General features: G+C 35.2%; 1 protein-coding gene across 1 annotated transcript in view; it reads left to right on the top strand.

Annotated features, from left to right (window-relative positions):
• The first annotated feature begins 876 nt into the window (after positions 1-876).
• The window catches only part of LOC128985764 (nuclear RNA export factor 1-like), a 40185-nt gene continuing 14283 nt past the window's right edge, over positions 877-26778 (top strand). Inside the window, exons 1-9 of the mRNA XM_054405615.1 lie at positions 877-1198; positions 7596-7806; positions 11140-11254; positions 13007-13093; positions 13953-14057; positions 14365-14503; positions 21944-22140; positions 23353-23462; positions 26458-26494. Coding sequence (XP_054261590.1) covers positions 1153-1198; positions 7596-7806; positions 11140-11254; positions 13007-13093; positions 13953-14057; positions 14365-14503; positions 21944-22140; positions 23353-23462; positions 26458-26494 — 1047 coding nt within the window. The 5' untranslated portion in view covers positions 877-1152. The remainder of the gene's footprint in view (positions 1199-7595; positions 7807-11139; positions 11255-13006; positions 13094-13952; positions 14058-14364; positions 14504-21943; positions 22141-23352; positions 23463-26457; positions 26495-26778) is intronic.

Genomic DNA, 26778 nt, shown 5'->3' with positions numbered 1-26778 from the left:
TTGGAACAGTAAAATAATTTGCATTTATCCTTTTTTATTAGGATTCGTGTAACAGAGCCTCAATTTGTACTGTGGTTTAATTAATTTTGGCCTAAACTATTTTAAACTGTGGTCAAATTATCTCCACTAATCTTACTTATTTCCTATAATCAATGACAAAATAAGAGTAAATAAAATAACGTCATAGTTCCATAGTTGATATTTAACCAGCTGTTAGTTAAAACAAATTATATTGCTCCAAAACAAATCGAAGAATACAAAGATTGTTTAAAAAAAAACCATTTTAACATCCTAGTATTTTACTATGTATATTTAATTAATCTGTCATCCTCTTACAGAAGAATTGAACGTAACAATGATTAGCATTACACATAGTATAAATAATTCAACCCTAAGTATGTCTTTACATTTTTATCCAAATGCTGAATTTCTGACACAAAAGCTGAATGTTAACAGCTGTTATGTTAAGCAAATTATTTTATGCCAAAAGATAGTTTAGAATCTTAGCGTCGGCTGCTAGACTTTTTAAAAATTAAAACTTAATTTCTAAAAAACTGGGACCCTAAACTAAAATTATGGCTTCGACATTCCCTAGCTCTCAAAATTATCTTTCTTTCAACACAAAAATCATGAAAATCCGTCGAGTGGTTGATTCAGAATCGTGAAATAAAAAAACACTGTTTCGTTTTAATATTATAGATAATGCATTGACAAATGTCCTGTAATTTTATGATGTAATGGCATTCTTTAAATAAATAAATAAAATAAATAAATAAATAAATATACCTCCCCTAAGTCTCGTTCCAGATGGGACAGTAATCCTGAACTGAACTGAACGTGAAGTGAAACGAAACGAGAAAAGGAGAAAGTCACTAGTCTAGTCAGTCAGTCAAGTACACATTACAAAAATACAAGTACAAGTACATACAAAGCAAGGAAAGGAAGGGGTAACTGTAAAGTAGATTTTTTAGAGAACATTTATTTAATGGCCATTGAGCAATATCTGTGTAATGTGTGTATGGCTTTGTAATATTGCCTAAGTTAATCAGTCGAGGCTAGGCCTAAATTGCAACTGTGAAATTCTGTGATTAAAAGTTTCTGGTGACGTGGATACACTATCTTGGTTTGCGTGTTTCTTTTCTTCTCTCAAAAATGCCCAACAAAAATAGAATGAAAAAGACATCATATTATGGTCATGGTGAGTAAGTACCTAGAGTTATTGTTAAGTTATTTCAAATTATTAACTGCATATGACGGTATTTCTCATTCGTATTTTCAAGGTCGAGTAGGCTTAACTTATTCTAGGTTTAGGCCTACCTTACTAAAGTTAGGTCTGTGTACCATAGATTAAGCATACTCCCTTCTACCAATCAGAATGCCCAGTTTAGATTTTGATGGCCCCATCTTCTAAGATGTGGGTCTCGTCCTGGATTGGCATGCCTAACTTATTGTAGGCCTATTATGGCTTTCCATCTAATTCAGGTTTAGGCATAGGCCTAGTTTTAATTTAAGTTTTAAGTCAAGCATTAATTCTAGGCTAGATCCTAGGCCTAGGCCTAACATAAAGTTAAGTACCCTTGATAGCCTACCCTATAGGCTAGATGGGGCTCAATAAATAAATAAATAAATAGGCTTCAAGAGGCTCGTAGGCTACTTAACTCTAGGCGTAACAGTTGGCCAACAATCGTTATACGCTCGTTGGCCGTCATGCCTATAAGTTAATGGCCAAGAATCAAGAATCAAGAATTTTTATTTCCATAAAATGCGGTTACATTGCTGGAAAACGTCAGTCAACTATAGCTAAAATAAAAACTAAAATAAGACAATGGTACAAGGTTTCTTACAAATATAAAGAATTACATTCCTGAAACTCTTTATGCAGAGAGAAAAAAAAAAAACAGCACACAGCACTCGGTTGAAAAACTAAAAAAGACTACTTAATATTCTTCTTTCAGATCAAAAAATTCTTTATTTTTGTACAAAGGGTTTGCCAAAAGGAGCCCCTCAACACCTTTTCTAAATTTTGGGTCCGGCAGGTTCCGAGCTGCAAAAGGAAGTTTATTAAAAAACTTATACCTAACTTAGAATCTCACTTAATCTAACATGTGGTAAATTGAGATAATTTTTCCTACGTGTATTATAGGGATGGATGTCGCCTCTCAGCTCAAGAGAATCCCATTCCTTCTTGATTTTGATCAAGGACTGAAAAATATAGAGGTTACAAACTGTCATTAAGCTCTCAGCTACAAATATGGGTTTACAATGGTCCAAGTAATCAGCACCAGCTACTACTCTAACTGCTTTCTTTTGATAGCGCAGAACTCTCTTGATCCCAGAGGCGGCACCCCAGCAATATAAGCAATAGCCACTATCGTGATGCGATATTACAGGCCAAAGTTTTTGTAACGGTAAAAAAACCACAAATAAGTTAATGAACTCAGAAGTAAACAATACTTTTAGGCCTAACTTAGGCTACCATTCGAAAGATCAAATTCTGAACTTTCATTTTAACACCAATTAAACTTAACCGTTTACAAGTTGTATAATAATGTCATGACGGTTACAATTACAATGACATTTTGCTGCTACGCCATTCCTGCAGTTGACGCTCGGAAAATGTAAAAACTCGACTTGTTTGCCTGCTCGTTATCTTTGTTTGTTATATTCGCTGTTGCTGTTTTGTTACCAGATGTTCATAGTTTATACCGTTGTTAAGTAGCATCTACTTAAGTTGTCAGTCTTTGTCATTCATATTTAATTAGTAACTGCCCTTGTTAAACCATTTGCACCGTTTTATTTATTTACCAAAATTCCCAGTATCACTGAAACATTTAAAATTAAAAAATAAGCATTTTTGACTATTTTAGCGAATTTCCCATATAGGGAATATAAGCTATTACCGTAGTACTCATGGTAGTACTCAAGACCTGGACCCGGGACCGATGAATTTTTTTGTTTTGAGGTCCCTAGAGGCCAAAAACACCATCCGTTCAAATTCATATACGGTATATATATATATATATATATATATATACTTAGAACACATAACAAAATAGAAGCGCTACTCGGAGCGCAGGAGCGTGGCAGTCTTACTAGCCTGCGAAACGGACAAAGATGGTGGCGCTAGCCTACCTGTCGGGGAAATAAATATGTGCACTCGAGTTTGAGCCTAAATATCTCAGAGATGAATAATCCAATTTTGTTGAAACAAAAATTAAATATAAGCTGGTTTAAATACATTTTACGTGGTAGCAATAAAAAAAATATGTTTACCAGAAAAATTTATATTGTTGAAAGATCCTAAAAAGTACCGGGTTTTAAGAAACTCTGCACTAACACTGAAGTTTTAAATTTAATTGTAAACAAACCACTGAGCCAATCGGCCTGCCAATTGCGGGAGAAATTTTTGTTTACAAATATATATCAGTTTAAAAAACACCTTTGTTCGCATTATTAATCTGTCATATTGGTGTTATTTCTTGTGTCACGACAAATACAGTGATATTTTGAACGACATTTTTAGCGTCTTATTAACGATGTTAGCATACGTTTTAAAAATAAACATCAGCATAAAAACTATCGTGAGTAAAAATTTTAAAATGCATGGACCTGTTAACAATAAATCTACCAATAAGCCATAAAAATTTCATAAAGATTAGCTTTGTGGTTTGTTTACAATTAAGTTTTAAACTTCAGTGTTAGTGCAGAGTTTCTTAAAAACCGGTACTTTTTAGAATCTTTCAACTATAAAAATTTTTCTGGTAAACAGATTTTTTTTATTGTTACCACGTAAAATGTATTTAAACCAGTTTATATTTAATTTTTGTCTCAACAAAATCGGATAATTAATCTCAAGAGATATTTAGGCTCAAACTCAAGCACATATTTATTTCCCCGACAGTAGTCCCGGCGTGTGCAGCGCGCTAGTCGTCTGCTATGCTTGATGAGAATAGTGTAGATATAAAGTTAATGATATTAGTGTGGTAAAGGAAAACAATGTAATTGAGGACTTGACGAACAAAGTACTTGGACAATGTGTATGAGTAAATTTGTTTCCAAATAGTACATATTTCTCAGGATATGAAGCAATATGGACAAAAATCATTTTTGTTTAGTACCTAATTGAAATTATTGCTCAAAAATATTTCAATGTTAGAGTTCGCTACTACTGTAAAATAAGTAACGAAAGTCTTCACAAAAATAAAATCAGGCAACATCTCAATAAAACTGTAATATTTCTGGGACAATAAATTGAGTGTAATTTTACAAATATATTTGGGAAGTTTTATTTAACTTAGGCCTACAGAATTATCTTTAGTTTATCTTGGATGATATTGAAAGCTAATTAGTCCTTAAAAAGTTGTGCTAAACGGTTGAAAATTCTACATAGACAATATATTTGAAAATTTCTTTAATATATACAATATTACAGTACAACAGTATAAAACATTAAAACACTGCACGCTAAATGTATAGACGACGGCCCGGCGGCGCAGCGGGCGTGGCGCGGAGCAGCGACAATGGATCCCTTTTGTACCTGATTTTTTAGAAAACCGAACATGATAAAAATTTTTGGTGAATCGGATAGTTAAATTCAGTTATTTATCCACAACTTTCCCGCTGACGAAATTTCTCTGACCAAAAAATAAAAAATTTCCTCGCAATACAACTTTTTCATGTCTGAATCTGAAAAATTAAACTACATAAGTATTAAACATATTTATAACTCAATTACTATCATAACTAATAATTTTATATTAACACCATCGTTTTCCTCAGTATCATATCTACAAGTGTGCAAAATTTCAGAATTTTCAACTGAATGTCAGAATGTTGTTTATGATCGTGTATTTGTCGCGGGGTTTTTAATGCGAACTGAGCTCGCGGGTCTTGAATTCAGGCTGTATGACGGACCAAGATGGCGGATTTGGCCACACTTTCAGTGCATTTGGTTAAACGCCGTGTCCTCTCTATTATTATTATTATTATGTGCTCGCTGGATAGACCCTATATTTATATATATATATATATATACTGTAATTATAAACTCTAATATTAAACACATGTCTTGGTTCAAATCGTACTGGTTCAAATCAGCTAATTTAATTGTTATGATTTGTTAGCAAGTCTAAATCAGCAATAGTAAATAGCGTTATTTGGTTTCCTAGTCAGATTAAAACGCTTGTTTGTTATTTTTCACGTTATGGATCCTTTCACAAGTTCAGAATATGCTGATATGCATTATGTTTATGGTTTTTGTTCCGGAAATGCGTCTGAGAGTGTTCGCGAGTACATTCGATGCTTTCCAGACAGGAGGATTTCTGATCGAAAAACATTTATTCGCGTCCACCAGTGTTTGCGTGAAATTGGAAGTTTTACGGCCGCTTAGTTGGAAACTTTATACAAGATGTCGGATTGGAAGAGGCTGTCTTGGAACGGGTAAATGAAGATCCAAGGATAAGTACGAGGACATTAGCCCGTGAGTTTGGGGTATCTCAAACATATGTGTCAAAACTATTACGAAAAGAGGGGTTGCACCCATTTCATTTCACGCGCGTCCAGAAACTCGAGCCGAGAGATCCACCTCAGAGGCTCCAGTTTTGTCAGTGGATCCAGCAACATGACCGCAGGGATTTCCTGAAAACAATTTTATGGACTGATGAATGTTCGTTTACGAGAGATGGAGTCTTTAATTTCCACAATGAGCATCACTATGCTGGCGATAATCCGTACCTCATCATGAATCTAGGAGTCAGTCACGATTCAAGGTAAATGTGCGGGCTGGACTGATATGAAATCGAGTGATTGGACCATATCTTGACCTTCCTCCAACACTGAATAAAGATGACTAGTTACAGTTCCTAACTGAAATCCTACCAGAACTCCTGGAGGACATTCCATTGAATTTGCGTGATCGCATTGTGTACCAAGCTGATGGCGCACCCCCGCAATTCAATCTCAATGTACGTGACTATTTAAGCAACAACTTCCGCTTGTGGATAGGAAGAGGTGGAACCGTTGCCTGGCCTCCTCGGTCACCATACCTCAATCCATTGGATTATTACTTTTGGGGGTATCTTAAACAAGAGGTTTATCGGACGCCAGTGGAATCAGCTGTAGAAGTGAGAAACCGAATTGTCACAGCTACTGCACGACTACGCAAATACGGTAAACTTGAATGCTACTGTTAGAGAGTTGAGAAACGTGTCCGCATCTGCATCAGACAAAATGGTAGTCATTTCGAAAACTTGCTTAAGTAGTAATAAAAATTGTCTATTCTAAATGCTTTTAATTAATTTGTTAATGCAAAGTAACCATTGAGTTACTGTATGAAAATGTTGTGTTCATTTGCCTCGTATTATTAAAATAAGAATACCCTTAGGCCGGGCGCGCACTATCCCGACCACGACCACGACCACGACCAAACGCCCGACCAGTGGTTGTCATTCACCATGCGACCAGACCACGACCCGACCAAGGCAACGAATGCTTTACAAACTTCAGTGTCAAGATGATTGTTGAAGAAGTAGTTTTTATGGTGCATTTGTATTGTAAGTACGTTAAGCGGAAGAAGACACTATACTGGGTATATCCAATGTTAACTGTTAGGTCTGAAAGGGCATTTTGCAACATTTTATGAAGAGCTACGTCAATATGAAGACAGGTTTCAAAAGTGTCAAAATCCTGCGACATTTTACCAAATGAGTCACTTCACAGACCGGCGCAAAAAACTAGTGCTCACGGTTTGATTAGTCTAGGAATACTGGGGGTTGAGTGGCGTACTGGTCGGGTCGGAGGCAAGTCGGGGGTAGTGCGCGTCGTCCCATTACATTGTGTGCTATTTTTGGCTGCAACGACCAGCGGGTCGGGCCCGACCAAACTGGAAAATTTTGGTCGTGCGACCAGGGCCCGACCAGGGTCCGACCAGTCGACCAGTGCGCGCTGTTCCATTTATTCCTATTATAAAACTGGTCGTATCCGACCAGTCGGAGTCGTGGTCGTGGTCGGGATAGTGCGCGCCGGCCCTTACTCGTAAATCTGGTTTTTATTTAGTTTCATAGTAGTTTTTTTTGTAATTTCTACCAACAACCATTTAAAACTGCATATCAATTTAAAGCTTATTAAATGAGGAAGTTAATAATCTAGTTGGACATTGCGTGGCACCAGAATAAAGTAAGAAAAAGGGGTCTTAAAACTTAAACAAAATAACTATTACACGATATTTTTTACTTTAGGCTAGGAACCGATGTATGTAATGAAATATTTTTTCATGTAACCTTGGTTTTGTAGCAAATTTAATGCCCTTTCGATTTATTTTTTATATAAATCGCTAGAGTAATTGGTTTTATTTTTATAAAGTAAATAGTGACAGAAAGTCCAATATTTTTAGAAAACACAAAATTCTCAATTACGACCAAACGGTTCGGAATCGGACTAGGGTTTATACCAACTTTTTTGTTCATTTTGATCAGTAGAATCCACTGGCGAAGTTATGGGCGTCAGTAGAAACTCACCCTGTATAGGCTACTTTATTTTTTTTTTATTTCTAAAGCTTTTAAGTTGGATAATGGTTAAATAATAAAATGAATTTACAGAACATGATGATAGAGTGCCCCATCCTTCTGAGATTACAAGAAGAGTATCTTTCAAGAACTATGGACCTAACAAAGGACCAAACAGTAACAAGCATCGCTCTCATCGGCAGAGGAATAAGTTTGAGAAGATGCAAGAAGCTTTGGCTATTGGCGATGAAGATGTTGACATGATGATCAGTTCCTCTTTTCAAAACAGAGGCCAGAATAGATAGTGAGTAAAATTTAATCTTTTCAGTTTTGTAGGATTACAAAAGTTTCATTAAAATAATAACTAGCCTAAGGATAAATAATGTAGGCTACACTTCCAGGCTAAATTGTATACTGTAGTTTTGGTTATTGTTGTAACTTAATGTAATTGTATTTTGGTGAAACCTAGAATGTAGTCTTGACTCAACAGGGATTAGTAATTATGACACTTCCTACTACGTCACCCATATATAAATATAGGCCTATCCTACTGTTAAATTAAAAAGCATATTGTTATCATTAAAAAAATAAATTATGTTGCAACATCTGAGAGTTGGTCAATGTTGAGAGAATTGAGAAAAAGTCAAAGTTCCGGTTAATAACTTGTTAACCTCACACCTATCCGATATTATATTGAACTATATTGAACGAAGATTTGGCAACCGCAAGTGTGAGATTAGACCTTGGGAATGGTGAGGTGAGTCACCACAGGCATTACTGTTATATGAACTGATCTACATTGCACTAGAAAAAAGGTTCTTTGTATAACAAATAAGTAGACCTAATACCACAAGATTATGTTTTACAGGGTGCCCATAAGCTACAGAACATTTTGGATTAGGTAGGTTTTATGGGTTAAAATAAAACAAAAACGGAAGGGAAAAAGTTAAAAAAATAATACCCCTTGCCACATCAAACCTGCAGATTAAAAGCGAATTTCCATTTGCCTGAATTGATATTTTCAATTAAATCTATCATTAGGTTAAACAAGTACCTATCTAGGTTTACTACCTCAGGGAGGCTAATGAAGTGTGTTTTTAGTACAATATCAATAGATTAGCATAAAATAAATAATTTTGCCAAGTTTGATCAACATATATCCATAAACAAGCAAACTACAACATTTTACAATATTCTCCATAAGAATAGCATGGGAATTTTAAATTTATAATATTTTGAATTTGCTCCGTAACCAATAACCGCACAAAAACACTTAATATTCCAAATTAACTTATTTGTCTTTTTAAGCTTTTTGAAATGGTTTAGTTAGAGAGAAATTGGAAATTTAGTGTTTTGATGGTCAAAAATGAGGAAAATCAATTTTTAACCGATAAAACCCCCCCGTAAAACCCCATTCCCATCCTCCGATCATGCTGGTTGACAAACTCATTCAAGTTTATCCCGCCTTGCACCTTCAAACCAAATTTTATCAAAATCAAACAAAAATTTCTCAAGTTGTCACGTTCACGGACACACACACACACACACATAATATAGGCTAACATATATCAAACATCAAAATGAAAAAAGTAAATCAAACCCGGGCTCAAGTCTTACCACGAGACCTACGGTAATAGCTACTAGGCCCTACCCATATTTGGAAATTCGCCAAATATTTTTTAGAGGTCACGTAACATTTCACAGTTAGTATCGTAAACATCGTCTACGGTTATGGTGCGTACGTGACCCCTTTTGTGGTTACAGCAAAATCGAGAACATCAAGTGCGGTCCCAGAAAAAGCAAGAACATCTTCTGAGGTTGTGGCGAAATCGTAAAGTTTTGATCGCATATCTTCGATAATACTTTTGCAATCACGGAAATATACGTGCTCGGCTCAGCTTGACTGGGCTTGACCCCGGCTCGATAATCATTTGTACCGATCCTCTAAGGCCAACCAACCTTAAAATTGTGATTACCTGCAGACCCCTAGTAAAAGGTACACTTGGCAACCACGAATTGGTGACTCGGTTGTCTGTAAAATAAACTATAGAAAAATAGCCAGCAATAGTCTGCCAGTGACCTCACACTAATTTTGGTAATGTTTAACATATATCTTATTTTCATATATTTTTTATTAGCCAATTTCCCATATAGGGAATAAGCTATTACTGTAGGTCTCATGGTAAGACCTAGACCCGAGACCGATTTACTTTTTTGTTTTGAGGTCCCCAAAGGCCAAAAACACCATCTGTTCAAATTCATATATATATGTGTCCGTTAGCGCGATAACTCGAGGAAAAATGATCCGATTTTGATGAAATTCGGTACAAACGTGTAAACCTACCAAGTATAATCGAACCATGGGAACAGGGGTTTTTGGGGGTTTTTATGGGGTAAAAATGGGTCTGTTAGAAGAACTAGAACAGCTGAGAGACAAAGCCAAGGATGTCAAAGGCTTATCTACAATAACCAGTACGTCCACCAACCCCCCTGCCCTCCCTCCCCTCCTCCACAGGAACAGCTGATCCGGCAGTCAAGGTTAGGTGTTCAGCTCGTGTACGAGAGAAAAATAAAGTTTTAATTCCCTGAGTAAGCGGGACGTTATTTTTGGACCCGCGAAACGTCAAAGAAAAACCAAGGAAGGTTTTTTATGTGCGTGTATGTGTGTGTTGTGTGTCTTCTTTGTGTTAAATTTTGACAAGTCCTGGATTAACAAATTACAAATTAAGGTGAATGAAGCCCACAAGCTGATCAACAGCTTGTGTACAGTATAATAAACCTTGCCTAAAAACATGTCTTTCAAAAATAAAAATAAATAAACATGGGTTTTTCTCATTTTTGACCCTAAAAACACAACATTTTGCAATTTCTTTCTATACCATTTTGTAGAGCTTAAAAAAAAAAAATTAGTAGGCCTATATTGAAGTGCTGTTGTATGCCTAAGGGTCACGGAGAAAATAAAAAAAGTGTTTAATTTAAAATTTCCATGTTATTCTTATGGAGAAAATGAAAACTGTTGTAGTTTACTTGTTTATGGGTTTATATGTTGATAAAATTTGGCAAATTTATTTACTTCATCCTATACTATTGAGGTATGGTCAAAAAACACGTTTTACCTTCCCCGTAGCAGCAAACCTAAGCACTTGTTAAATCTAATGTTTTTTTAAGTTGGAAAAAAATATCTCTTATTTATGGAAATATTTTAGTAAAAATGTAATCAGACAAGTTGAAATTCGCTTAGTCTGCAGGTGTGCTGCGGCGGGGGTATTTTGATATGTTTGCGGTTGTTAATCCACTTGTGGATAAGCAGGAGTCCATTGTACCAAATTTCACAAGGAATATTTTATAGCTTTGAAGATATAAATCTTAAATAAAAAAAAAAATGGTGGATACCGCGCTAGATAGACGTTTTTTGAACAAAGGTTATTCTTAATTTTTTTGTCCATAAAATCTATTCTTATTCTTTTATTGTATTTACTTTTGGGACACTGTAAGTAGGAACGTATATATGTGTTTACTCAGGAACTATAATAACCTTGTGGTGCATGGTTTCCCACCCAGGGGGCAATAAAGAGCCGAGAATTGTAATTTTATTAATGTTGTATAAGCATTATCTATCTCCGATTATTCATTTCAGCAATGGAAGCCACCAGATTAGAGGGCTGAGGTGGAGAGGAAGAGTAAATATGAGGAGAGAGCCAAACCAATTAAGAAAACTTGGGGAAAGTCCATACCACTTTTACAGAATAACTGTGAGTATAATAAAAAACCGTTGGTCTCCTCAGTACATTCATAGTTTGCAACTCTTTTTTGTGAATGTGAGTTTTATATTATTCAACAATTTACTACAGATATTTTTCTATCACGATCACCAATGATAAAAAAGAAATGTTTCACGATGTTTTGGAATCTGGGATCTGTTCCCATCCTCTGACGAAAAAAACCTAAAACATAACAAGCTTTAGCAGACAAACCCAGCCAAATATAAAAAAAAATCACAAATAAAATCACATATACTGTACAGTGGTCAAACAAATAAAAAAAGGCCATTAAAAAATAAAATAAGGGCACCTACTGTACTATAGTAACTAACGAGGCGAGAGAACACAATAAACCGGTATGCACAAGATTATTTTGTTAACTGTCTTATATTTATATTTAATCTAAGGGGTTTTTGTATTTGTTTGGTTACTTAGAATCCTTATATACAGTAGACTCCCTCTTATCTGGACACCTTTTAACCAGACAATTTTATCAGCACATCGGTTTAACAGGACTAAATCGGCAGGAAGTGGGTGGTACTGAAACGACTGTTCTCGTGGGAAAGATTTGAGACCAGTGATCACGTGTCTAAATACAATTGTCTCCTAAATTTAAGTCAAATACTGTATACAGTATGCATTTAAATGGTCCGTTTTAACAAGTTTTTGGGGACGTCGGTTTAACTGGAAAAACCGTTATCCGGACTGGCCTCGGTCCCAAGGAGTCCGGATAAGAGGGAGTCTACTGTATAATATGTGAAGGCGATTTCTACAAAACACTACTCCTTCGTTAATAATAAACGGATGTTTACAAACGATGTGTCAAAATGAAGTATTGTTTGTGTAGATGCCCCCTTTCACCAATTCCTGTAATAAAAGTCCTCGGGCTTTGCCCACAGGCCATCAAAATCCCAATTTATTTCTTATGGATAACCAATTTTGTTTACTTAAACGGACGAATAATTTGTATTAATTACAGCTGTTCATGATACACACAAGAGCGTTCGTTTTCAGTTTCGATAACTGGAGTGGAGTGATTGATTACATTATCTTTGAGTTGACTCTTTTAAGTCATCGGAAATTATGACTGTTATTCATTTGAAATAATGCCCATAATACTTTGCAATTGCCCGAATTCGAGCAACAGGTGCGCTAGTAATTAATAGTAATGTAATAGTCAAACACTACTATGTCTGGTTTTATTTGTTATTTCTCAGCTTTGGTTAGGTTTGTGTAAGTAAAAAACACATATAGGATTTTCCCCCATTAGTCTGAATCCTGTTGTTTGAGGTATTTTCTCACTTGAGGTAGCGATTAGATTTGATTACTGTACATATCCTGAAACATTGTCGAATCTTTTTGTGGGTAAAATACTTTTAAACCAAGATAAGGTAGGCTAATGTAAATAGGTAATAAATTTGCTATTTAAAAGTAACTTGGTGAAAATCCAATCAGGAAAGTGGATATTTGCTTAGTCTGCAGGTTTTTTGGTGGTGAGGTTGTTTTTTATTAAATACTATCGTATTAATACGATCTTATGCTACTGCAAAACTCCAAGTTAGTATAGAGCTACAGTGTTCGTAAATATCACAGTTCCCGGATTTTACTCTATGTGATTTATATTAAAATGCAGTTTTTTTAGTGTATGAATATGAATTGTACAATTATTAAGCCTAGTGGACAATATTGAACTTGATCCATAATAACTGATAACATAGTAGACCTCTTATCACTGATTCACAGGTTCCAGAAGGCCACAAATATGAGAAAGAATACATCTTGGCTCTCCTTCAGAGCTATGTCAAACCGCTCACCTTCACTGCGCTTGGGGTTAGTATATTGTTAAAGTTTTTATTGTATGGCACCATTTTGGTAGCCTTTTTTATCCATAGTTGCCTCTTGACATACTGACACTTAACCCTATAACTCTTAAACGTTGCGACCACAAGTATTTGTATTCTATCTAAAATGTTAAAATTCACAATCTTCATGCATTATGCAGTGCCTTGCAAAAACACTAGATATACAAATCCTATTTGAATAAACTAGAAACTACATTTTGACCACTTTTGCTAACCCAAAAGCTAGTTTTTGTTAATCGTCTGTTTTTAAATCAGTATCAGATATAAGCTTACTGTACTTTATTTTTTACTAGGGAAACTATTAAATGTTAGGTTAGGTTCGGTTATATACTTTTCTTCTTTATCCACTGTTCAAAGTGTAATATTTTACCTTAATGTCCTGCATTATTATGCCTTAAACTGAAAATCTCATAAATCAAAATTATTTTTTTTATCCATGATAAATTTGAAACCCAAACAAACGTCAGTCATTTTTCGTTATTACTTCTATGTTCCTAGATACTTTTTTGCTGAAATGATTTATGTTTTAAGTGCTAGGTTTTATAACAAAAATTAACTATAAAACAACACTCGATGTCTGGAATACCTTCCTAATCCTTTCTATAAGGATCAATCAGCCTTTTTGATTATTTAATTCCTGAATCAAATTTTTCCCCATAAAGAAAATTTGCAGCTACAAATATATTAAAAATGTACAAAAAAGGAGACGCACCGATACCTGTCAAAGTTTATGTTTTTATTTTTTGGCAGTAATAATTGAATTTAGTACAAAAAGACAAAGGTTAGCGCAATTAAATTGTACGTTTCAACTTTGCTTATACTTTCAGTACAAGAAACAAAATGACAGCATCTGCTTCTTCATTGACGATCATAAAGCGGCTGAACAGATTATGCAAGCTGACAAAAAAATTACAACATCAGATGATTGGAGGGTAAGTAATTACTACATTTGCATACCAATCAGGCCTCTGTGGATTTCTGGCTACCTTAAAAGTATTTTGGGGTCAGGGAGGTAAAATTCTTCCTTTAGGGTAGCAAATCAAATTGAATAATTTGTATATTTGTATTCAATAGCTAAATTTGAGTACCTTTTTAGAAATCTTTTTTTAGTTTTTTATATTGTTTCCCTATTAATCCTAAACGTTTGGGATTTTCATGCAATTTGTATTATCTTTGTCATAATGATTATTCTTACTACTTTACTTTTACTTTACATAACCTATATCCTACTTGTTGCAGCTGGCGCTACTAGTGAGACCTGTAATCCCCAGTATAGATGTTGATAATGGAATGAAAGCTCTCATGAAACTAGCCATGTCCAACAGATACAATATGACAACCAAAGCCTTGGACTTGTCTGGTTTCCACAATGACCCAGGTAAATATTTATATGTACTTGAAGGCAACAGTAAAAATGTTCATCATATCGTTATGTTGTACAGTAAAGCCTTGATTAAACAAGGTAATAAATAATATACAGATTAATAGTCTGACTGTGCCTCAGAGAGGTAAAAACTCAAATAACACAGACTTTACTGCGGTTAACTGAGATAATACGATAAAAAGGCCACAAGTATGAAAAAGTACAGGCATTAACTGTCTAATAATTATTATAACAGTGTTGCAGTAATTGGCACTGCGAAACGATTATCTTCTATGATTAATTATAAAAGTAAAATACCACTCAATGACTCGCTGATCACTGTATCTAAAAAACTACTAATCATAAGAACTCAGGAATTGGCATGGAGATTCTTATTAGGTTATAGGTGTGCAATATGAAGCGATTTCAAGAAATTCCATCAGGACTCTGCCCCAGTGGCCTCTAAAGTTCCCATGTTATCCTTGTGGAGAAAAGATTTGTTTACATTTGAACAGATGTATATTTTTAAATTTTACACTATTAACTAAGGGAACAGCTGGTTGTATTTATTTGATTTAAATGAAAATATTAGCATTATTTTGTGGCTTAGAAATTGGTGTTTTACTGTGTAACAGTTTTTAATTGTTAAATGAATTTAAAAATCAGGATATGTATTGTATACTATGTGTCAGATTGTGTCTTTTTCAATAAAATCAATAGAGGCCAAAAAACTGGTATTGAAAAAATTGCAATACGGCCTAATATCGTGCACCACATACACATAACCCAGTCAAGGTCACTGCCTTCTCCCTCATTACCCTAACATTGGCAACGCCATCAGCTTGTTGATTCCCAGTCCGTTCTCTACTTGTTTTTTTACAGTACTTTAGTTATTAGTTGAGTACTGCCTCCACGTCGTCCTGTCTCTTGCGGTATTTTCATTGACTTCCATCCTTGTTATAATGTACAGTAGAACCTCGTTAATCGAATTTCGGAGGAAAGACAATATATTTTGAATCATAGGAAGTTTGAAATATAGAGAGTTTGAATTAATTATAGAGGTCAAAATTAATAAAATTCTAATTATGGAGGTCCCAGATTTAAGTGTAGAGAGTTTAAGAGAACGGAGACTTATGAACACACTGTGGGAACATGAATAAGAGCGTCAGTTCATGTTTCAACAGGTGTACTTTTGTCCTGAATTTGAATTACAGAGGCTTATGGTAACGCAGTTTGAATTGTAGAGGTTGACTTCAAATTTTGGAAGTAACAGTTTGAGTTACGGCAACAAAATTTGAATTGTAGAGGTTCGAGTATGTGCAAATTCAAATTGTAGAAGCTGCATTAAGCGTAAAAATTACTTTGAATTATAGCAATGTTATTTTTTTGAATTTTAGAGGTTTTTGAGGGTAACATACAAACATTACTAATTATAGAGGTTTTTGAATTATTGAGGTTCGAAATAGCGAGGTTTTACTGTACTTGTTTCCTCTCTTCTAATGATGTGGCCCATCTAGCAAAGCCTCCTGCTTTTAGCCTCTGCGATTATATCAGGCTCCTTAAACAGGTCTCTTAGTTCCTAGTTGTTTAATTCTCCATATGTCTCCTTGTTTAGTAGGGCCTAAAATTTTGCACAGGACTTTGTTTTCAATAATAGATTTTTCTCTATGTGTTTATCCATAACCCAGGTTTTAGCTTGCTATGTCTCTATCCATCCCCTTCCAAATGAAAGACTTTCAAATTTTTCCTATGGTTTTATGTATTCCAAGGTGACCTTTGAGTGTGAGATTAGTGGATCCAGTTTCGGGTCAGTTTGTGTGCAGAGCTCACATCAGTCAGCTCAAGCCCTTCAGGGGAGTTCATGAAGATGGTTCAGAAACCGAAGATCGGGATGAGTTAAACGAGGAAGACTGATCACCTTCTAAGTATAAACGCCTGTCTTCTCTCATTTTGTTTCTCTATGTTTCACCTGTTTCATCTAGTCGGCGCCGACTACTACTGTGGAGTGACACCGTTCTCCATTGAAAATTTTGTAAAGTGAGAGAAGTTTCCGATTCTGAAGAACCAAGCTTTTGTGTTTGAACTGTGTTGTCCTGAAGGTGTGTTGTGGCTTAAGGGGGGGAGGTTGTGCCGTGTTATAGTATAGTTTCGTCGCTCACGGCACGAACAATTGTCAATTCACTCTACTGGGTTGGTAACACTCCAGTTGAGAAGGCGGAATCAGCAAACTGAACAGTTCAGTTCAGTTCAGTTCAGTACAGTACAGTTCAGTTTGCTGAAAATGTGGGTCTTGAGTGCCTGGATGGTAGTGGTAGATGTAGCTTGCCGAAGGGGTATTAGCCACACAAATTTGGAGAAGGCGTCGACACAGACCAGAAGCATAGTATTTCCAGACCGACTCCTCGGAAATTTCCCTACAAAATCAATAAAGATTTTTTCCATAGGGCGCTCAGCCACCTCTGAAGCAAGGAATCCCAGTTTTGTATTCTGCGCTGGTTTACTGAGTGAACAAAGTTGGCAGGACCTCACTCGCTGTGCTATGTCTCTATCCATCCCCTTCCAAATGAAAGACTTTCGAATTTTTCCTATGGTTTTATGTATTCCAAGGTGACCTTTGAGTGTGAGATTAGTGGATCCAGTTTCGGGTCAGTTTGTGTGCAGAGCTCACATCAGTCAGCTCAAGCCCTTCAGGGGAGTTCATGAAGATGGTTCAGAAACCGAAGATCGGGAGGAGTTAAACGAGGAAGACTGATCACCTTCTAAGTATAAACGCCTGTCTTCTCTCATTTTGTTTCTCTATGTTTCACCTGTTTCATCTAGTCGGCGCCGACTACTACTGTGGAGTGACACCGTTCTCCATTGAAAATTTTGTAAAGTGAGAGAAGTTTCCGATTCTGAAGAACCAAGCTTTTGTGTTTGAACTGTGTTGTCCTGAAGGTGTGTTGTGGCTTAAGGGGGGGAGGTTGTGCCGTGTTATAGTATAGTTTCGTCGCTCACGGCACGAACTATTGTCAATTCACTCTACTGGGTTGGTAACACTCCAGTTGAGAAGGCGGAATCAGCAAACTGAACTGTACTGTACTGAACTGAACTGAACTGAACTGACAAATAGGCTTACCACTAACGACATGAAATCAGCAGGTGTAGAGCAAAACTGAATTAAAGAAATTAACTTTGCAACAAATAATTAAACACAACAAACAATAATTAATTAACCTTTTCTCAACAGTGACGACTTTTGCTCAGTGAATTCAAGGTTTCACAACTTCAATGAAACTTTGCCGGCAAGCCTAGCCTACCATAAAATGAGCCTCAATTCACTTTAATTTTCAAATTAAAAAAATCTTAAGATGGAATAGCTTACTTACTAGGCCTAGGGAATTATCTTACCCAGTAGATATGTATTTAATGCTTCATTTTGAAGTCCAAAGCGTACGACTGAGACACCAAACTAAACTTGACGAAACTTCTCGCCATTATTCTGCTCAAAAGGCAATTTCATGTGTCTTCTCCGCCGTCAGTATCGTGAAAGAGAGCGATGAACAGGGCTTACCGGACATAAAACGATTCTTCATTTGACTCTCACCCAAAAAAAAAACTTCTAGAAACGATGAGAAGGAAAAGAGAGATTTGTTTGCGTAGCTTCTCTCGATCCCAAAATTACACAGAAGGGAAAAAACAGTTCAGTTCAGTTCAGTTCAGTACAGTACAGTTCAGTTTGCTGATTCCGCCTTCTCAACTGGAGTGTTACCAACCCAGTAGAGTGAATTGACAATTGTTCGTGCCGTGAGCGACGAAACTATACTATAACACGGCACAAGCTTCTTAAAAAAGGACATGTCTTATGATTGTTTTGTAGATTTTAAGTTTATGATGAAACAATAATCTTGATAGTAATAATTTGTTTAGAGTTTGTAATAATATAATTATAAACACTAATTAACTAATGTAACTAATTTATAACAACTATATTATAACTATATTATCATGTAACTAATCTAACAAAAAATACGTTAACCCATTGACGGCACAATATGTTTTTAGCGAATTTCCCATATAGGGAATAAGCTATTACCGTAGGTCTCATGGTAAGACCTAGACCCGGGACCGATTTACTTTTTTGTTTTGAGGTCCCCAGAGGCCAAAAACACCATCCGTTCAAATTCATATATATATATATATATATATATATATATATATATATTTATATTTATATTTATTTATATATATATATATTTATATATGTGTCCGTTAGCGCGATAACTCGAGCAAAAATGATCCGATTTTGATGAAATTTGGTACAAACGTGTAAACCTACGCTTATTCGAACGAGTTCGCGAACCAGCATAATCGGACCATGGGAACAGGGGTTTATGGGGGGTTTTATGGGGTAAAAATGGGTTTTTCCCATTTTTTACCCTAAAAACAAAAAATTTTGTAATTTCTTTCTCAACCATTTTTTAGAGCTTAAAAAAAGAAATAATTTAGTATATTGAAGCGATGTTGTATGCCTAACGGTCATGGAGAAAATTCAAAAAAAGTGTAATTTAAAATTCCCATGTTATTCTTATGGAGAAAATGAAAACTGTTGTAATTTTCTTGTTTATGGATATAATGTTGATAAAATTTGGCAAATTTATTTATTTCATCCTATACTGTTGACATATGGTCAAAAAACACTTTTTACCTTCCCCGTAGCAGCAAACCTAAGCACTCGTTAAATCTAATGTTATTTAAATTGGAAATATATATGTCTTATTTATGGAAATATTTTAGTAAAAATGTAATCAGACAAGTTGAAATTCGCTTAGTCTGCAGGTTTGCTGCGGCGGGGGTATTTTATTCCTATGTTAGTTAATTTTGTTTAGGTTATGTCTTTCATTATAATTTAATGAAATAACGCATGTATTATGCATTTCAATACAATATAAATTTTTTTAACAGAATAAAAGCCAAAAACATATGTGTTCTCCTCGTCCTCTATACAAGAAAAAAAAGCAAAACAAGTGTTCAGTGCAATTCTTATTAAAATCACTGCAACTCCATCCAAGCCAGGTACTGTTTATTTAAGATGGGTCCTCCACTCTATACCACCTGAGCCACACATTAGTAAGTTTAATATGGATTGCACTTTGCATTGGATTGAACTGGTGCATGTACAAAGACCTAGCAACGCTACAGTCGTCAGTGCAACACCTTAGCCAACTGAGCCACCATGCCACCGTCGACTGAACAGGTGGATTGCCATAAGCACATGACGACACTAGCGCTCACAGGATAGACAAAATACTTCTTAAGGCTGCGCCAATGGGCTAGGAATACAGCTACCTTACCTCGAAATGAAGTGATGGGCTAAATGAACATGCGGTGACGGTGAATTAGCGTCAATGGGTTAAACTAAAACTCTTGTTAGTAAGGGCTCGTATGACAAAAATTTCGCGTAGAGAGACAAAATAATATTTTAAAACACATAATAGTCGTCTCACCTCCTGAGATTCAGTCACACCTTAAATTTTTCCCAGATTGCCTAGCCTACAATAAGATAGTCCAGGACTCTATCGTGGTCATTAATTAATTATTGTTTCGAGTTAAATGGCTCACAATAATAATTCCAACACTGCTAACAACCTTTAGCTTACCTTCAACAAGTGCTCATCATAGCTACAAAAAAAAAAAATGTGAAGTCGAATTTAGAATTTTGAATAAAAAACCGCATTTCTAGATTTAATTAAAGTAAGTCCGTTCTGGGTAGTGGAATAAACTCTACGTGTATCGTTCTGGCGGCTTAAATAATGTCTTATATTCACTACCATGGGATGTCTTACTAAACTCTTAATGTCTTACTAAACTACCATGGGAAATTATATCCACAGGTGTTCCCCAAGGCTCAGTATTGGGCCCACTTTTTTTTTCTTATTTACATTAATGATCTTCCAAAAGCTATTAATAAAGAACTAATTCTTTTTGCCGATGACACTACTGCTTTGATCAAAAATAATAATACAGCTGAAATGTTTTCTTCTCTGCAAAGTGTGGTAAAGGACATGGAGCAATGGTTTTTAGAAAATGGGTTAAAACTTAATGTTGAAAAAACAAATATTATTAAATTTTCTACTAGACACAAAAATATGGAAAACTGTTCCTTTAATTTAGTTGAAGCTCATAAATTCTTAGGGGTTTACGTAAATGACGCAGTTAAATGGGATTCACATTTGAATTATTTACGTAACAAAATTAGGTCGATATCATCTTTATTCATACATTTAAGGGACTGTGTTTCTATTGAGACACTTAAAGTAGTTTATCATGCTTATGTGGAGTCAGTGTTAAGATATGGCATAATTTTATGGGGCCAAGCTACTGGCATTAAAACTTTATTCAGGTTACAAAAGCGTATTATTCGTATTATTACCAACTCTCATCCACGCAGTTCTTGTAAGAAACATTTTCAAAATTTAAGAATTCATACATTAACGGGGTTGTATATTCTAGAATTATTAAATTACATACATTCAGTTAAAAATGAGCTACCAGAAACAATACATTTTAATCACAGGTATGAAACCCGAAATGAAAATATATTTAGACACCGTTTGACCCTATATGAAAAATCTCCATTGTACGCTGGGCTGAGATTGTACAATGTGCTTCCGCCATGCTATAAGTCATTAAGCAAAACTAAATTTAAAGATACAATAGATAATTTTCTTATTGACAAGGCTTTTTACTTAATTGAAGATTTTTACAGAACACAATTTAGAATTTTTTTTTTTTGTTTAGTTTTAAGTTAAAAGTTTTAATGTTAAATATTTTATGTATGGATTTAATTTTGACAATGCACCTATTCTAAATGTTATAACATGTATGGAATGTTTTGTCAAAATAAAGTCTATGTCTATGTCTGTAGCGGGTAAGAGCCGAGAGGACATGTGCAAAAACGTGATTAAGCATGCAGGTCGCGCGCAGAACGCGATTAAAGGCACAATAAAATTAAAATAATTAAACTTCTCTGAAATTGAGATTAAACAAATAAATAACTCGGTAGCACACTATATCTGAGGACTCCCCAACCAAGGGGAAATTATCTCTGACTCACCAGGATGATAGGAAGTTAGACTGTTGGTTTGGTCTCCAAACAGCAAATGTATCGATGGTTCTGAAGTGGGTAGGCAACTGATCCTGAGGTCTGCTCTTCTGGCCCTTCTTCGCCATCGCCCCTGGCGGCGGGGTAGCTAACTATCATCTTCCCTTCTACAATGACGTAAAACCCCTCTCGGCCTCCGCTCCTCCACGGTTTACCCCGAACGTAGGGAATTGTGATGAAAGTAGATAAAACTCCTGAAATTTACTCCTCGGCGGATTTTGGGTCGTTACACTCGGATAACGGTGGCTTTACTATTTACGCACAGAGTTAGAACTAAATGTACATTTAATATTTTTAAATTCTCTTTCCAGTCATAGTGAAGGAGAATGCTTTCTGCCCCCTGAATCGCACCAATGTGATGCAAGCTGCCATTCAAATCATTGGAGAGAGTATTCCTGATCTGGTGGCTCTGAAAGTCTCAGACAACAAACTAGTGACTGTAGACGGACTCAAGAAGCTGAAAGACAGCACACCTAACCTCAAAGTTCTACATATAGGCAATAACAAAGTAAGTTTAGTTAAGGAGGCCTACTAACAGATTAAAATTGTTATCTCTACCTTCAGTGAACTTTTAGAAAAAAATTTGATTGTTTGGGCCCCATGCATTTTCATACACATAGTAAAACTAATACAATCTGATGCAGTGGTGGTCCCAGGATTTCATTTGGATGACCTCTGGGGGTATGGAATATCTCCCAGAAAAAAGGGGGTTCGGGGTTCCTCCCCCCGCAAAAAATGTGGAATTTAAAGCCTAAAAACATATTTTTATACGTATTTGAGCTCTAAAATATGCTCAAGCTAATAGTATTTATGTTAGCTAGTAAAATATAAAATATTTTGGGGGGGGATATATCCCTCTCCAAAAATAACTCTCCATAAACGCAAAACAATAGTGGTTTTGTTTAAAAGCCTAAAAGGCCTTGGAAAACAAAAAAAAACTTTATGTCATAAAGACCTTGTCTTGTGCAAGTATTTAAGTGTGTAAAATGTAAAGCTGAACGTGGTCTTTTTCATCTGTTGATTATTTACAAAACTTTCAGTGGTATTTGTCTTCAATGTACAAATACAGTTTGGTCACTAAATTGACCCATATCTACAAGAAAACTACAAACTACTCAAGATACTAACCCAATCTAACTGTTCTGTTTAAAAAAATCTCACGATCAATGAAGATTAGCTTAAAAAAATTGTAAAATTGTTATATTAAAAAGGAGTAAACCCATTACTTAAAATTTAAGTCAGTGGTGCTATTGCAGTTAATTGTAATTAATTGTTAGCAGTTAACTGGAAGTACAGTATAACTAACAGTGAAGAAAAAATTCCTTATACTACATTACCTTAATCAAACAATGTGTTTGTCAAAATGACTGGTAAATAAATTGTTTTACTGAAATTTATTAATAGATAGAAATATATAAATATGCTTACTTGTGGTATATGTAGTATTACCCTAAGCGTGGAAAAAATACGTAAGTTATATACACAGCTTGATTCGCTGGGGAACGGAGTTCGGGTAAGTACCTCTCTTTTAGAAAGATAAAAATATTGGCACATAGTACATAAATAGGTACAAATCACATTAAATATATTACAGTTCCGGCACCTTATTTTTTTAAAATCAAGCACTGATTATATATATCCATAATAGAATAGTCTGACACATGATGGATATTTTTTTTTTCACTACAATTTTACACTACAGTTTAGTATTTTTTTACAGATCCGTTTTCTTAATCATTTTGACATTATGCAAGGATTGCCAGTTGAAGAAATTGAACTTGATGGAAACCCACTTTGTGATAAATTCAAAGACAAAGACAATTATATCAGGTATGACTTAGATGGTGGATGATTTTTGTGAGTATTTTATACAGCAATGTCCTGTTTGAAACATTGCAAGCAGTGCTGTCTGTCGAGGAGTTAGACTTGCGATTCAAGATTCAAAAAATCTTTATTCACACACAGTACAAATTTTTATCCATGAAAAGTGTCACAAGTCTGTTACTTACTACCTAAATTAGCAATTAGAAACAGTTTATCACTGCAATCATTATAATTTTCAAGATGAGCTATTAGTTTTGTCTGAATAGTAATAAAACTAGTGATGGTCGGATCCGGATATCGGACTACCGGATCCGCCGGATCCAAGCTAGAACCGGCACCGGATCGGATCCAAAAAATTCCGGATCTTGAGCTAGATCCGGTTTTGATGGATCCGATTTTTTCAAATTTTTTCCCGATTTTTTTACCAACACAAAGCTGTCTGTATCACTGTACAACCCCGATTTTTTTACCAACACAAAGCTGTCTGTATCACTGTACAACCCCGATTTTTTTACCAACACAAAGCAGTCTGTATCACTGTACAACCCCGATTATTTTACTAACACAAAGCTGTCTGTATCACTGTACAACCCCGATTTGTTTACTAACATAAAGCTGTCTGTATCCACTGTACAACCCCGATTTTTTTACTAACATAAAGCTGTCTGTATCACTGTACAAACCCGATTTGTTTACTAAAATAAAGCTGTCTGTATCACTGTACAACCCCGATTTGTTTACTAAAATAAAGCTGTCTGTATCACTGTACAACCCCGATTTGTTTACTAACATATAGCTGTCTGTATCACTGTACAACCCCGATTTTTTTACTAACACAAAGCTGTCTGTATCCATGTACAAGACCGTTTTTCCCCCCGAGTGTTTGTCTCTTGATGCAAACAACTTATATGGCTAGGCCATGTCTCAATGTTTGTCTCTAGATGCAAATAACTTACATGGCAAGGCCATGTCTCAATGTTTGTCTCTAGATGCAAACAACTTATATGGCTAGGCCATGTCTCAATGTTTGTCTCTAGATGCTAATAACTTACATGGCAAGGCCATGTCTCAATGTTTGTCTCTAGATGCAAATAACTTACATGGCAAGGCCATGACTCAGTGTTTGTCTCTAGATGCAAATAACTTATATGGCAAGGCCATGTCTCGATGTTTGTCTCTAGATGCAAATAACTTATATGGCTAGGCCATGTCTCGATGTTTGTCTCTAGATGCAAATAACTTATATGGCTAGGCCATGTCTCGATGTTTGCCTCAGATGCAAATAACTTATATGGCTAGGCCATGTCTCGATGTTTGTCTCTAGATGCAAATAACTTATATGGCTAGGCCATGTCTCGATGTTTGTCTCTAGATGCAAATAACTTATATGGCTAGGCCATGTTTCGATGTTTGCCTCAGATGCAAATAACTTATATGGCTAGGCCATGTCTCGATGTTTGTCTCTAGATGCAAATAACTTATATGGCTAGGCCATGTCTCGATGTTTGTCTCTAGATGCAAATAACTTATATGGCAAGGCAATGACTCAGTGTTTGTCTCTAGATGCAAATAACTTATATGGCTAGGCCATGTCTCGATGTTTTAGATGCAAATAACTTAAATGGCAAGACCATGACTCAGTGTTTGTCTCTTGATGTAAATAACTTAAAAGGCAAGGCCATGTCTCAGTGTATAAGATATATTAACCTTTAAACATTACCGATTTAATTTTAAACAGTATGATTTAAATTGGCATTCTGTTAATTACGTTTTTTTTTTTTACCCGCCCTTATGACAGTGTGTACCTGGATCCGGATCCGAAGATCCGAAGATCCGGATCCGAATTTTTCAAGATCCGGTTCCGGATCCGGTACCGACATTTTCTTGGATCCGCCCATCACTAAATAAAACTGTATACAAATCAAGAAAACATTATTTTTTAATATTCAATTCTTTGTGCTCGTGTTTTGTATCTTTGGTGGTTTTGTAAATCAGAAGGGAAGACTTCTACATAAAAAAAAAATATCTTTTGTAAGCTTGATTAATTTATTTGTAGATTCACATTTTTAAATTTAATTTTAGGATTATAGTCTGACATAGTTCTAAAATAGTTTGACAAATTAACTATCCACTTGAAGTGAAAAGTATAAAACAGGATAAAAATTCAAAAACCATTCAAATATAGTTCCGTAAGTATCTCATATATAAAAGTAAAAGGTTGTTAAACCTTTTTAGACACACCCCTTGTACTCTGTTTTCTTGGGTGATAACCTGGTTTATCTCTACTGAAAACCCCTATCTATTTAATTAACAATCAAAATATTCAATTCTTTTTAATATATAGCTAATTGAGGCTTATTTACAAAAAAAATGTTGCTTGCTCGACTAAAAAAATTCTAACTGTTTAAAACCAATGAAAAGTGTTAGTGAAGCTATTTGTGTTTTTAATCTCACAACTAACATTAACTTTAATAGCCAAGCTAATGACATGCCGGTACTTGTGAAATTGGCATATTTTTAGCAGTTAAAACATACATAATTTACACCCCAGCCAAAAGTTTGATCCTAGCTATTTTTGTAACTCAGGTAAAATAGTTGTAAGGTCCTGTGCCACTGTTTTACTTGGGTGTAAACATATGTTTAATGTTGCAGGTACACTGGTCTCCTTCGGCAGGCAAACTGCAAACTATTTGTTTTAGTTTCCTGCAATTACCTTTATCAACCTCTAGTTCAATCCTACTTTATCCTAATTATTACCCCGCCCCTCAAAATTTGATTTTCAGGACTTATTTATTTTAAAAATTGTCAAATACTGAAACTTACTGTTATGATGACTATATTCCAGTCAAACCAAAATATAGCATTTATCATTAAAGTGTTTATTGTTTGTTTAGTTTTGTTGAACATACTAATTTTATTTAAAAGCAATTCTTTCAAATTTATTAAAAGGAGAGTAAATTAATAATCCTAACCCGTTATTGGGGTGTAACTTCTGTTTTAGGGAAGTGCAGAAGAGATTTCCCAAAGTGATAAAACTGGTAAGCAAATTTTGCTATAATTTGAATCTATTATTATATCTAAATACAGAAGTGTTTAAAAATTGAATATCAACAACATGACCACCCATTGGGTAGGCCTACTGTATCTAGAAAGTTTGCCAATTTGTTGATTATGGTACTTTAAGTTTATGAATTATGCACCCGTGTTTCTCAACGTTGATTGATCAAACTAAACTAAACCCTCAATATTTGAGTCATAGTATTCCTTGAGTTTACCATCTCTCATGTCTCTGACCAGGGCTCGAAAACCTTGAATTTTTCCT

This window comes from Macrosteles quadrilineatus, unplaced genomic scaffold (genome assembly GCF_028750875.1).
Source record: "Macrosteles quadrilineatus isolate MER2022 unplaced genomic scaffold, UCM_ALF_1.0 Scaffold_2__2_contigs__length_208266976, whole genome shotgun sequence".
Taxonomy (NCBI): Eukaryota; Metazoa; Arthropoda; class Insecta; order Hemiptera; family Cicadellidae; genus Macrosteles; species Macrosteles quadrilineatus.
This window is presented reverse-complemented; position numbering and strand designations above follow the sequence as displayed.